Source organism: Ursus americanus, chromosome 4 (genome assembly GCF_024610735.1).
Source record: "Ursus americanus isolate L20-20 chromosome 4, mUrsAme1.1.p, whole genome shotgun sequence".
NCBI lineage: Eukaryota > Metazoa > Chordata > Mammalia > Carnivora > Ursidae > Ursus > Ursus americanus.
Window position 1 is genome coordinate 17,185,540 of NC_142130.1, and position 13,391 is coordinate 17,198,930.

General features: G+C 37.3%; 1 protein-coding gene across 3 annotated transcripts in view; it reads right to left on the reverse strand.

Moving 5' to 3' along the window:
• MRPL47 (mitochondrial ribosomal protein L47) overlaps positions 1-13,326 on the reverse strand; it is a 29,076-nt gene extending 15,750 nt beyond the window's left edge. The window contains exons 1-3 of one of the 3 annotated variants that reach the window (XM_087861418.1): positions 13,193-13,326; positions 10,180-10,265; positions 9,349-9,409 (exon numbers count right to left, since the gene is read on the reverse strand). In XM_087861418.1, the coding sequence (XP_087717544.1) occupies positions 9,349-9,409; positions 10,180-10,265; positions 13,193-13,290 (245 nt within the window). In that variant the 5' untranslated portion in view covers positions 13,291-13,326. Of the gene's footprint in view, positions 1-9,348; positions 9,410-10,179; positions 10,332-13,192 lie in introns of all 3 variants that reach the window. The other 2 variants (XM_045788704.2, XM_087861419.1) reach the window with 2 other exon arrangements.
• Between the last annotated feature and the right edge of the window lie 65 nt (positions 13,327-13,391).

Here is a 13,391-nt window from a genome sequence, read left to right on the forward strand (position 1 = left end):
TACAGAATTCACAAAAGTCTTTCATCTGAACTATTATCTGATTCTGGATTCTTATCCAGAATCATGGTCTCTGAATATGCAACCTTAAAGGTTGTAGCATTGGATAATGTCTGTTTTCAAACAGTTCTTTCGAGATAACACTGTTTTAATACAGCTTTGAAATTCTGCTATTTTTTGCAAAAGTTCACTAATTATCAATTCATGTTTACACCTGCACTGTATCTTCCAAAAGGCACTTGGCTGATTCTTCCAGTGTGTTCTCGAAGTATCCACTATTTTGCTTTCATGGCTACTTTAAGTGGGGACTTGCAGGAGGCATACATGACTCTGTGTTTGCCTCTGTAGGGAGAACTTTTCTCCTCTAAGTTGGATTAAGTACCAAAAATATTTTCGGTTGAGTACTTTTAGATCTAGTGTCCTAGATTAGAATCATGAAATGATTCTGAATTGCTACTTCTTGTATTTTGTACAGTTATTTTAAATTTTTGTACTTTGCTGCCTGTTAAACTTTTGTAAAAACCATACCCAGACACGTGGAAGATGGCAGAGTAGTAGGGTCCTAGGCTTACCTCTTCCCACAGACACACTTAGATAACACCCCATCAGTGTAAATAACCCAGAAAACGACCCAAGACTGGCAGCACAGACTTTCCACAGCTAAATGTAGACAGGAGGCCACATCAAAGATAGTAGGAGGGTGGAGACATAGTGGAGAGCCAAACAAGCCTAGGGGACTGTCCGTAGGAGGGACCTGGTGGATGCAGAGAGGAGAGAGGAGCAGATCTTGTGCCAGGCCCCCAGGCATGGAGGACCTGCACTGGGAAGATGAATCCCTGTAACATTTGCCTTGGAAAAGCAGAGGGGCTTAATTTCTGGAATTCTTACAATCACTGGGGTTTAACACTTGTAACTTTAAAAAGCAGCAGGATTGCGCCCAAGAGAGTTGAGGGTGAGAGGAAATGGAGTCCCCATGCTTAAAGAAACAGTACAACAAACAGTCCAACTGAGATACAAAACAGAGCACAGGTTTGAAAGAATCCTGGGGTGTACAGGAGGGAGATTTGTTTGTTAGTCTCGGGAACTACGCTGGAGGGGCAAGGATGTTAGGGAGACTTCGCTAAGAACAAAGGAATTTGTAGGTGCCATTTCCCTTCCCTAGATACACAGACACCTACAGGAAGCAGTGCAGTGCAAACACTCTCCACCTAGCTTGGTACCAGTGTGCCTGGCCCCTATCCACTTCCACAGATCTACTCCCTCCAACCCGGCCTCCTCCCACAGCAGACCTGCACAAACTCTGCTAACACTGTGCACCTGCCCCTTTGTTTTTCCGTGGACCTGCTCCCTCCAACTCTCTCTCAGTAGGAGTCCATCCAAAATGGCACCACAAGCCTGGCAGTGTGCAAGCAGCCCTGACAGGGGTCAATACCACCCCAAATTGACTCCCATCTTGAGGAGAGAGGAAGATAACCGCACACACTAGTTCCACCGTGCTCCCAGCAGTGGACGGGGAGCAGACACCTGGCGTGACTGCAGGCCTTGCTCAACAATGAAAGCTTCTTAGGGGACAACACGGGGAGAACACCCTGCAGTTCGGAGCAACCGCAGCTCTAGCAAATGCCTGATCTGGCCCAACTCAAGCCACGGTGGCCCCAGACTGGCACACTAACAACACCGGCACCAAATCCTGCCCACAACACACAAAGCAAATCATTGTAGATGACTAGACTGACAATCCAAACACACCTCAGACACAAGGCGCATGCAACACACATAGGAGATAGCCCTAAAATGCCAGGTGCTGGTGAACAGGGGACACTGCACTGCAGGGCATACAGGACCTCTTCTTTCATGAGCAAGACACATAGCTGACTTTCCTAATACACAGAAACAGATGCAGAGTTAGACAAAAATGAGGAGACTGAGGAATATGCCCCAAATGAAAGAAAAGGACAAAATCACAGCAAGAGACCTAAACGAAACAGATGTAAGTAATTTTCCTGATAGAGAATTTAAAATAATGGTCATAAAGACACTCACTGGACTTGAGAAAAGAATGGAGGACCTCAGCAAGACCCTCAACAAACAGAAAGTATAAAAAAGTATCAATCAAAGATGAACAACTCAATAACTGAAATTAAAAATACACTAGAGAGAATAAATAGCAGACTATAGGAAACAGAAAAACAGATCAGTGACCTGGAGGACAGAATAATGGAAAGCAATCATGCTGAATGTGAGGGGGGAAAAAATGAAAATAGACTTAGGGAACTCAGCAACACCATCAAGCATAATAACATTCATATTATAGGGATCCCAGAAGGGGAAGAAAGAAAAAAGGGGGCAGGAAATTTATTTGAAGAAATAATAGCTGAAAACTTCTTGAATATGGGGAAGGAAACAGAAATTCAGATCCAGGAGAGCCCCCAACAAAAGCAACCTAAGGAGGTCCACACCAAGACACATAGTAATTAAAATGGCAAAAAGTAGTGATCAAGAGAGAATTTTAAAAGCAGCAAAAGAAAACAGTTACCTACAAGGGAAACCCCATAAGGCTATCAGCTGATTTCAGCAGAAAATTTGCAGGCCAGAGAGTGGCATGATGTATTTTAAATGCTGAAAGAAAAAATCTGCAATCAATAATAGTCTATCATTCAGCAAAGCTATCATTCAGAATACAAGAAGAGAGAAAGAGTTTCCCAGACAAACAAAAGTTAAAGGAATTCATCACTAAAACAGCCTTATAACAGATGTTAACAGATGTTAGAAAGACCATAAGCAGGAATAAGGAAAGTAGGAAGCCCAAAAGCAGTAAAATTAAGTGTATCTATAAAAATCAGTCTAGGAATTCACAAAATAGAAGGATGCAAAGTATGACACTATATACATAAAACATGAGGAGTAGAGGAGTAAAAGTTTAGTGGTTTTAGGATGGGTTCCAAACTTAAGTGACCATCAACCTAATACAGACTGCTACATGCACAAGGTGTTATATATAAACCTAAAAGTAATCACAAATCAAAAACCAGGAATCAATACATAAAAAATAAGAAAGGAACCCAAATATATCCCTAAAGAAAGCCAGTAAACTATAAGAGAGCAAGAGAAGAAAGGAACAGAGGATAAAAACAATCATAAAACAGTAATAAAGTGGATAGCTATCAATAACTACTTCGAATGTAAATGGACGAAATGCTCTAATCAAAAGACAAAGGGTGATAAATGGATAAAAAAGCAAGACCTATCTATATGCTGCCTACAGGAGACTCATTTCAGACCTAAAGGCATATGCAGATTGAAAGTGGAGGGATGGAAAAGCATTTATCATGCAAATGGAAGCAAAAGGAAAATGGGTAGCAATATTTATATTGGACAAAAGAGACTTTAAGACATTAAGACTATAACAAGAGACAAGGAAGGACACTATATAATGTAAAGGGAACAATTCAACAAGACCTAACAATTGTGTATATTTATGCACCTAACATGGGAGCACCTAAACACATAAAGCAGCTAATAACATAAAGGAAGTAACTGATAGTAATACAACAATACCAGAGGACTTTAATACCCCATTTACATCAATGGAGAGATCATCTAAACAGAAAATCAGCAATGGAAGAGTAGCTCTGAATGACACATTGGACCAAATGGATCTAACAGATATATTCAGAACATTCCATCCTAAAACAGTAGAATACACATTCTTTTTCAAGAGCACATCAAACATTCTCCAGAGCAGGTCACATGTTAGGCCACAAAAGAAGTCTTAACAAATTTTAAAAAATCGAAGTTGTACTATGCATCTTTTCTGACCACAAATGCTATGAAACCAGAAGTCAACTACAAGAAAAATCTGGAAAAAACATAAATACACGGAGGTTAAAATAACATGCTACTGAAAAATGAATGGGTCAACCAAATCAAAGAGGGAAAAAAAAACAACAACACATGAAGACAAATGAAAATGAAAACAGCAGGTTCAAAATTTATGGGATGCAGCAAAAGCAGTTCTAAGAGGGAAATTTACAGCAATATAGGTCTATATCAAAAAGCAAGAAAAATCTCAAACAACTAACCTTACACCTAAAGGAGCTAGAAAAAGAACAACAAACAAAACCCCAAACCAGCAGGAGGAAGGAAATAATAAAGATTAGAGCAGAGATAAATGAAATAGAAAATAAAACAACAGAGCACATCAATGAAATCAGAAGCTGATTCTTTGAAAAGATCAACAAAATAAATAAACCTTTAGCCAGACTCATAAAAAAAGAGAGAGAACCCAAACAAAATCATAAATGAAAGAAGAGAAATAACAAGGATTACAGGAGACTATTATGAAAAATTATATGTCAACAAATTGGACAATCTACAAGAAATAAATAAATTCCTAGAAACACATAACCTCCCAAAACAGAATCAGGAAGAAATAGAAAATTTGAACAGATCAATTACCAGCAATGAAATTGAAGCAGTAATCAAAAATTTCCAACCAACAAAAATCTAGGACCAGCTCGCTTCACAGGGGAATTCTACCATTTATTTATTTATTTATTTATTTATTCATTCATTCATTTATTTAAAACACTTATTTATTTGAGAGAGAGAGAGAGACACCACATGCATACACGCAGGTGGAAGGCACGCAAGTGGGAGGAGCAGAGGGAGAGAGAGAGAATCTCCAAGTAGACTCCTCGCTGAGTGAGGAGCCCAATGTGGGGTTTGATCTCAGGACCCTGAGATCATGACCTGAGCTGGAATTAAGAGTCAGATGCTTAACCGACGGGGCCACCCAGGAACCCCAGGAATTCTACCTTTTAAAGAACAGTTAATACTTATTCTCAAACTATTCCAAACAACAGAAGAGGAAGGAAAGCTTCCAAATTCATTCTTTGATGCCAGCATTACCCTCATAGCAAAAAAAGAGGACTCCAAGCCAGTATCTCTGATGAATACAGATGCAAAAATCCTCAACAAAATATCAGCAAGAAAAATCCAACAATGCATTAAAAAAACAATTCACCATAATCAAGTGGGATTTATTCCTGAGATGAGAGAATGGCTCAATATTCACAAATCAATCAACATGATACATCACATCAACAAGAGAAAAGATAAAAACCATATGATCATTTCAACAGCTGCAGAAAAATCTTTTGACAAAATACAGTATCTATTCATGATAAAAACCCTCAACAAAGTAAATTTAGAGGGAAAATACCTCAACATAATAAAGGCCATCTATGAAAAATCCACAGCAAACATCATACTCAATGGGGGAAAACTGAGAGCTTTTCCCCTAACATCAGGAATAAGACAAGGATGTCCACTCTCACAACTTCTATTCTACACAGTACAGGAAGTCCTAGCCATAGGAGACAACAACAACAACAAAAAAAAGGCATCCAAATTGGTAAGAAAGAAAACTTTCACTATTTGCAGATGACATACTATATGTAGAAAACCCTAAAGACTCTATCAAAAAACTACTAGAACACATGAATTCAGCAAGGTCCAAGATACCAAATTAATCTACAGAAATCTGCTGCATTTCTATACGCTAATAATGAAGCAGCAGAAAAAGAAATTAAGAAAACAATCCCATTTACAATTGCACCAAGAATAATAAGGTACTTAGGAATAAACTTAACCCAGGACGTGAAAAATCTGTACTCTGAAAACTATAAAACACCGATGAAAGAAACTGAGGACAGCACATACAAAAAGATATTCCATGCTCATGGCTTAGGAGAACAAGTATTATTCAAATGGCCATACTACTCGAAGCTATCTACATATTTAATGCAATCCCTATCAAAATACCAATAGCATTGTTCACAGAACTGGAAATAAGCAATCCTAAAATTTGCGTGGAACCACAAAAGACCCAGAACACCCAAAGCAATCTTGAAATAGGACAAAACCAGAGGTATCACAATCCAGATTTCAAGTTATACTATAAAACTACGGTAATCAAGAGTATGGTATTGGAACAAAAAAAGGCACCTAGATCAACGGAACAGAATAGAGAGCTCAAAAATAAACCCACAAAGGGCACCTGGGTGGCTCAGTCAATTAAGCCTCCAACTCTTGGTTCAGCTCAGGTCCTGATCTCAGGGTCCCGCTCTGTACTCAGCGGGGTCTCCTTAAGATTCTCTCTCCCACCCCCTCCTGCTCCTCCCCGCCTCACGCACGTGCTCTCTCTCTCTCTCTCTCAAATAAACACATAAAACCTTAAAAAAAATAAACCCACAAGTATGTGGTCAATTAATCTTCAACAAAGGAGGCAAGATTATGCAATGGGAAAGAGACAGTCTCTTCAACAAATGGTGTTGGGAAAACTAGACAGCTACATGCAAAACAATGAAATCGGACCACTTTCTTACACCATACACAAAAATAAACTCAAAGTGGATTAAAGACCTAACTGTGAGACCTGAAACCATAAAAATCCTAGAAGAGAGCACAGGCAGTAATTTCTCTGATACCAACCATTCCAACATTTTTCTAGATAGGTGTCCCGAGGCAAGGGAAACAAAAGCAAAAATAAACTACTGTGGGGATGCCTGGGTGGTTCAGTCGGTTAAGCATCTGACTGTACATGTAGGCTCAGGTCTTGATCTCAGGGTCGTGAGTTCAGGCCCCATGTTGGGCTCCACACTGGGTGTGGTCTACTTTTCATAAAATAAATTAAAAAAAAAAATAAAGTATTGGGACAATTCAAATACAAAGCTTCTGCACAGCAAAGGAAATAACCAAAAAAACAAAAAGACAACACAGTGAATGGGAGAAGATATTTGCAAATGACATATCTGATAAAGCCTTAGTATCTAAAATACATAAAGAATTTATAGAACTCAACACCAAAAAACCCACAAATAACCAAATTAAAAAATGGACAAAAGACATGAACAGACATTTCCCCAAAGAATACACACAAATGGCTGACAGACACATGAAAAGATGCTCAAAATCACTTATCATCAGGGAAACGCAAATCAAAACCACAATGAGATATCATTTCATACCTGTCAGAATGGCTAAAATAAAAACCACAAGACATAAGTATGGACAAGGATACAGAGAAAAAGAAACTCTTGTGTCCTGTTGGTAGGAATGCAATCTGGCATAGCCAATGTGGAAAACAGCATGGAGGTTCCTCAAAAAATTAAAAATAGAATTACCACATGATCCAGTAATTTTACTACTGGGTATTTACCCGAAGAATACTAAAACAAATTCGAAAAGATATATGCAGCCGTATGTTTACTGCAGGATTACTTACAATAGCCAAAGTATGGAAGCAACCCAAGTACCCATCGATAGATGAATAGATAAACAAAATGTGGTATATATGTACAATAGAATTTACTCAGCCATAAAAAAGAATGAAATCTTGCCATTTGCAACCACAAAGATGGATCTAGAACATATAATGCTGTGTGAAGTAAGTCCGAGAAAGACAAATACCATATGATTGCACTCATATGTGGAATTTAAGAAACAAAACAAAGTAAAAAAGAGACAAACAGCCTTAACTATAGAGAACAAACTGATGGTTCTGAGAAGGGAGGTGGGGGGTGGGGTAGTGAAACAGGTGAAGGAGATTAAGAGTATACTTACGGTGATGAGCACTAAGTAATGTATAGAATTGATCAATCACTATATTGTATACCTGAAACTAATATAACACTATGTTAACTATACTGAAATTAAAAAAAAATGATGCACCCAATAAGGAGATGATCTCCAACAGCTGGGCCTTGAGAAGATACAAACTTTAGATGGGAACTGCCAGAGAATTCTCCCTCTTAACCTTCCTTGTTACTCAAATGTGGCCTTACAAGGTTCCCAACTGTTTGGCACTTTCCCTTCAAGGTAGGACATGACAACCAGGAAAGGTCCTTCCTGGCACTGAAGGACAATACCACTAAATATCGAAAAACCGAGTCTAAATCAGCACTGCTTTCAAGGAAAGATCTTGATCAAAAGGGGGACTTGATCTTCAGTCCACACCTAACTAAAGTGGACTGAAGATGATGGAAGGGAATGCCGGAAGGGGGAGCGATACCACTCCATCTCAATTACAGGAAAAAATGCCAATTACAGATCCCTAACAGAAGAATCCTCAATAGAAAAAGAATCAATTACAGGCTTCAATGGGGAAAGACATACACTGTCATCTCCTACCAGAAACTGACTACCTCTGCAGCTCAGCTAATGAGAAACCATCATCACCCTGAATTCTTGCTTTTCTCCAATGTTCAATGGACTTTCATTCAAAACAACCCATCCAACTTTATCCTCCTTCTCCATAAAATAATATTCCTCTGTTGGACTTGCCTATGGTTTTGGCATAGCTTGCTTGTCCTTAAATTCAATTCTGTTATTCCTGAATAAACCCATTTTTGCTGGTAAAATAACTGTTTTATTTTTAAGGTTAATAGCAAAATGGGTGAGGGGGTGAACAAGTACAAATTTCCAGTTATAAAATAAATAAGTCATAGGGATGTAATGTGACTATAGTTGATAATACTGTACTGCTTATTTGCAAACAGCTAGGAAAGCAGATCTTGAAAGTTCTCATCACAAGGAAAAAAATTTTCTAATTATGTACAGTGACATATTTGAACTGGACTTATTAAGGTGATCATTTTACAATGCATACAAATATCAAATCACTACATTGTATCCCCAAAACTAATATAATGTTATGTCAATTACTCCTTAATAACAATAAATACAAATAAGTAAGTAAATAATCCATTAAAAATGTAACCCTGTCTTAAATTCTCTCAACCCTCTCTAATTCATCAGGAAAATCTGCCAGAAATATCTAGCTAAATTCCCAATTAAATGCACCCTCCAACATACTTCCCCAGAGTAAATAAAGATTACAGACCATGCACAAGGTAATAAAAAGGAGGAAGGCCTAAATGTAACAAACTCTTCCCATTTCATTAGTTTACTAAAATTGTTAGAATAAAGATGCTAGTATGACTAGTAGCAGTAAGATTTCTAAATCCCCAAATACTTGAGAACACTGATACATATGCCTTAATGTAATTTAACCTGTCATATATATAAAATCCTTAATGATTTTATATATCATCCATAGTATTATAAGACAAATCATGTTACTCAGTTTCTTACATCAAATAGATACAACGTTTATACCTCATTGTTATACTTTAACTGCTTCAAACACCTACACACATGTATATATCCTAAGATTCTATTTTGAAGTAATCTCTATATCCAATATGGGGCTTGAATTTACAACCCCAAGATCAAGAGTCACATGCTCTACTGACTGAGCCTACATATTAATGTACTCAATATACTTACCAAAGTTTATGTAAATCTTCATTACTTTTATTCCTTAATTGCTGACAGGTCCATGAAGCTCCTATTAAAATTATGAAATTCACATGAAATAATATTCTAGCTATTTGCCCTGTGGCAAATTACTTAACCTCTCTAAACCCATTTGCTTATCTATAAAATATAATAGTTTTGTATTATAGTATAATGCATAATTAAGATTAAATTGGCATTAAATTAGGTAACACACGAAAATATTAGTAATGTGACTGGCAACAGCATTCATCATAAATTAATATTCAATAATCTCTAAAAAATGAAATCTAAAACAAACCTGTTGTATCATAAATCAATATTCAATTATCTCTAAAAAATGAAATCTAAAACAAACCTTAAACCTCACTTCAATTAACAATTTGTTTTTTCTTTTTTAAATATTTTATTTGTTTAGAGAGAGAGCATGCGTGTGCATGCAAGTGGGGGGACAGGCAGGGGGAGAGAGAATCCCAAGCCATTCCTGGGTGAACAGCACTGAGCCCAGATGCGGGGCCCAATCTCACGATCCTGAGATAACCTGAGCCAAAATCGGGAGCTGGATGCTCAACCAACCGAGCCACCCAGGCAGGCGCCCCTTTTAACAATTTCAACCTACTCCTCTTCTAAACTTTTTGCCAACCTGCCAATCAACAATTAACTCTACTATTACATTATCCTTTTCATTTTCTTTGACATTCCCAAAGGAAATCAAAAAAAGAAACACTTAAATGATTTCCAAGGTGCATAAATAATCCCAAAATGATAGAGGGTTCAATAAATATTAAATATATTTAATATTGATCAACCCAACTATCTTACCAGATTTCACTTTTTCTTCCCCCCAGTTCTTTGGGTCATCAAAAAATTCTTCCAGTCCTTTCCTTGACAACGTGGTATGAAGTAATCTACACTGGTGAAAAGATGTGACATTTGGTATGTTCTTAGGCAAAAGACTAAGGGAAAACCTGCAACTGAACATATATAAACAAGAGATTAAAGTTTTACAACACTGGATTTCATCAACAATGACTGGAATCATTTCCTCATCTCCAATGTTAAAAAAATTACTCAGGGTTTCTGCACAAGAAACAAACATAAAATGCTTCAGAAATTATTTTAAATATTGCATTATAGATGTTGCTACCCTTTAATTTTAGAGGTTAATATATTCACATGATTTTGGAGGTTATATATATATATACACACACATATATATATATATACATATATATATATATATATGTATATATATAATTTTATTTTTTAGTTTTTTAAGTAGGCTCCAACATGGGGCTTAAACTCATAACCCTGAGATCAAGAGTCCCAACCTCTAAAGACTCCCTCCCCACTGATATATTTCAAAGTAACATTTTTAGGCCTTTCATACACTGCTTGTGGTTCTAGGAGCAGATAAAAACATTCGGAAGGTTAATTTTGCAAACATGTATCATAAGCCTCCATGCTTCCCCCTTCAACCCAATAATTCCTCATCTAGAAATTTCAACTAAAAATATTATAGATGGAAATTGGTAAGTAAAAATGTCTATTAAAGCATTATATGTGATATCCAAAAGTTGATAATAATGTAAATATGCGACCAGGAAATGGTTAAAAAATTATTTGTGCATTTGGTTTTTTTTAAAGATTTATTTGAGAGAGGGAGAGAGTGTGCAAGCAAGCGTGTATGTACTCATATGCACTGGTGCAGGGGGAGGGGCAGAGGAAGAATCCAAGGTGACTCCATACTGAGTGTGGAGCCTGGGTCGGGGTGGGGGGCAGCTCAATCCCACAACCCTAAAATCATGACCTGTGCAGGAATCAAGAGTTGGATACTCAACAGACTGAGCCACCTAGCCCCCCAATTACTGTGTATTGGTATAATTTATTGTGTAGTAATTTAAAAATCATGTTGTTGTTGTTGTTTAAAAGATTTATTTATTTGTCAGAGAGAGAGAGAGAGAGAGAGAGAGGGAGAGCACAAGCAGGGGGAATGGCAGGCTGAAGGAGAAGCTCCCGCTGAGCAAGGAGCCCAACATGGGACTTAATCCCATTGTGACCTGAGCCCCAAGGCAGACACTTAACTAACTAAGCCACCCAAGGGGTCCCTAAAAATCATGTTTTTAAAGAGTACATCACAAGTGTTGTATTTCTATCAAAAAAATTTAACCTGAATCTAACCACAAGGATGCAATCAGACAAATCCAAATGGAGGAATAATCTAAAAAGGCTCATTTTTTAAAAAAATGTTCTGGATTGTAGACAATGAAGGAGACATAACAACTAATGCAGTGAATGATCACTGACAGGACCCTTAAGAAAGAAAAAAAAAGAAATTAGCAAGATAATTGAGGACATTTGAATTTGGACTATAATGCTAGATAAAAGAACAGTAATTGTAGTATATTGATACTACATTCTCCAGCGTGATCATTGTAGTACTGTTGTTATTAAGACAGTGTTTTTGTTCTTAAGAGATATACACTGAAGTGTCACGATGTCTGAAATTCTAATATGCCTCAAACAGCTCAGAAAAAACAAATAAAGGCGTGGATATAAAGGGATATAGAAAACGTGACAAAATTGCTAAGGATTGCTTAATAAAGATGAAGAGTATACGGTTATTCTTTGTACTACTCTTACAACTTTTTCTGTTGGTTTGAAATTTTTAAAAATAACATGTTGGGGAAACAAGGGTAAAGCACAAAACTGCATATATGTAAATATATTCTGGCTTTATTTTAAGATTACATCTATGTGTATATATGCAAAGTTAAAAAGAATGGAAGGAGATCTTCATGTATGAGTGGCAAAAATTATAGTCTATTATTACTTTCTTCAAAACACTTTGCCTTATTTTCCCAGGTGTCTGCAAATGAACAGATATTCATTTAATAATAAAAATTTAAAATTTATTTTGAAGAAAAAAGGATGATGAGGAAGAGACAATTGATCCAAGTTTGTCACCTTTATCAAGTTACAACCTTTGAGCCTCTACAAAATGAAAAAAATATTCTTGTCTCTAAGGTAAGTGTAAGTAATAATATTGTAGCACATAATAGACGCTCAACAATTGTCTGTGCTGGATTCAAGGGTACATAGATTACTTCCTTTCAAGCCGGGCGATGGGCTCCATCGCCAGAGGAGCGTGGAGCCTACTTAAAATAAATAAATAAATAAATAAATAAATAAATAAATAAATAAATAAATAAATAAATAAATAAAATAATTTTTAAAAATCCGACATACTCAACTATGTATAAAATTCAACTCTGTACACACAAAAGCCAATAAAAGTGAGGAAACCATACACCATAAACTCTAGTTGGTCTGTCCAGAACACAAACTGTCTTTCCAGAAATAATGAACACCATACGTAGGATATTCTTTTCTCACACCTGCAGGGCTACTTTCCGTTCATTTGACTACTTTCATTTATTCACTCAACATTACTAAGCAATCTCTTTGTGACAGATTCTGGACGTACAAAGGCCTCTTCGTTTTTATCCATCCAAACCTGACTCCGTTCCATAACCAAAAACTCTTTAGTGCAACTCACCCAGCCAAACAGGATGCTTCTGTACCTCTAGGTTTAATTCAACAAATGCTGGGTATCCACAGACCCCACGGACTGCCTGGTCCACAGTAGGAGAAAACAAAATGAGGAAGGAACGGAAATGTCGGAGGCGGGCGACTTTTTAAGGTCATTCCCTCCTCACTCAAGTGCGTTTGGTCTCAGCCATCCGCACGGCCTCTCAGCTGTTTTCAGCATCTCGGCAGCCAAACAAGATCTAAAGTCGAAGAGGAGAACAAACCTACTCCTCACATCACTTACCCTGTGCTAGCTAGGGCCTGAGGACTTATAAGCGACCTGGAAACCTTCAGGCCAGTTAAGGCTTTTCTGCAAAGAACGCCGAAACTGGCGGCAGCCATATTTCCACAGAAATAAGCACACCGCTTTTTTTTTTTTTTTTTCTCCGAAGACGTTACTTCCGGTGTCTCACCGGATGGGGAAAACAGAAATAGGCTTTGCC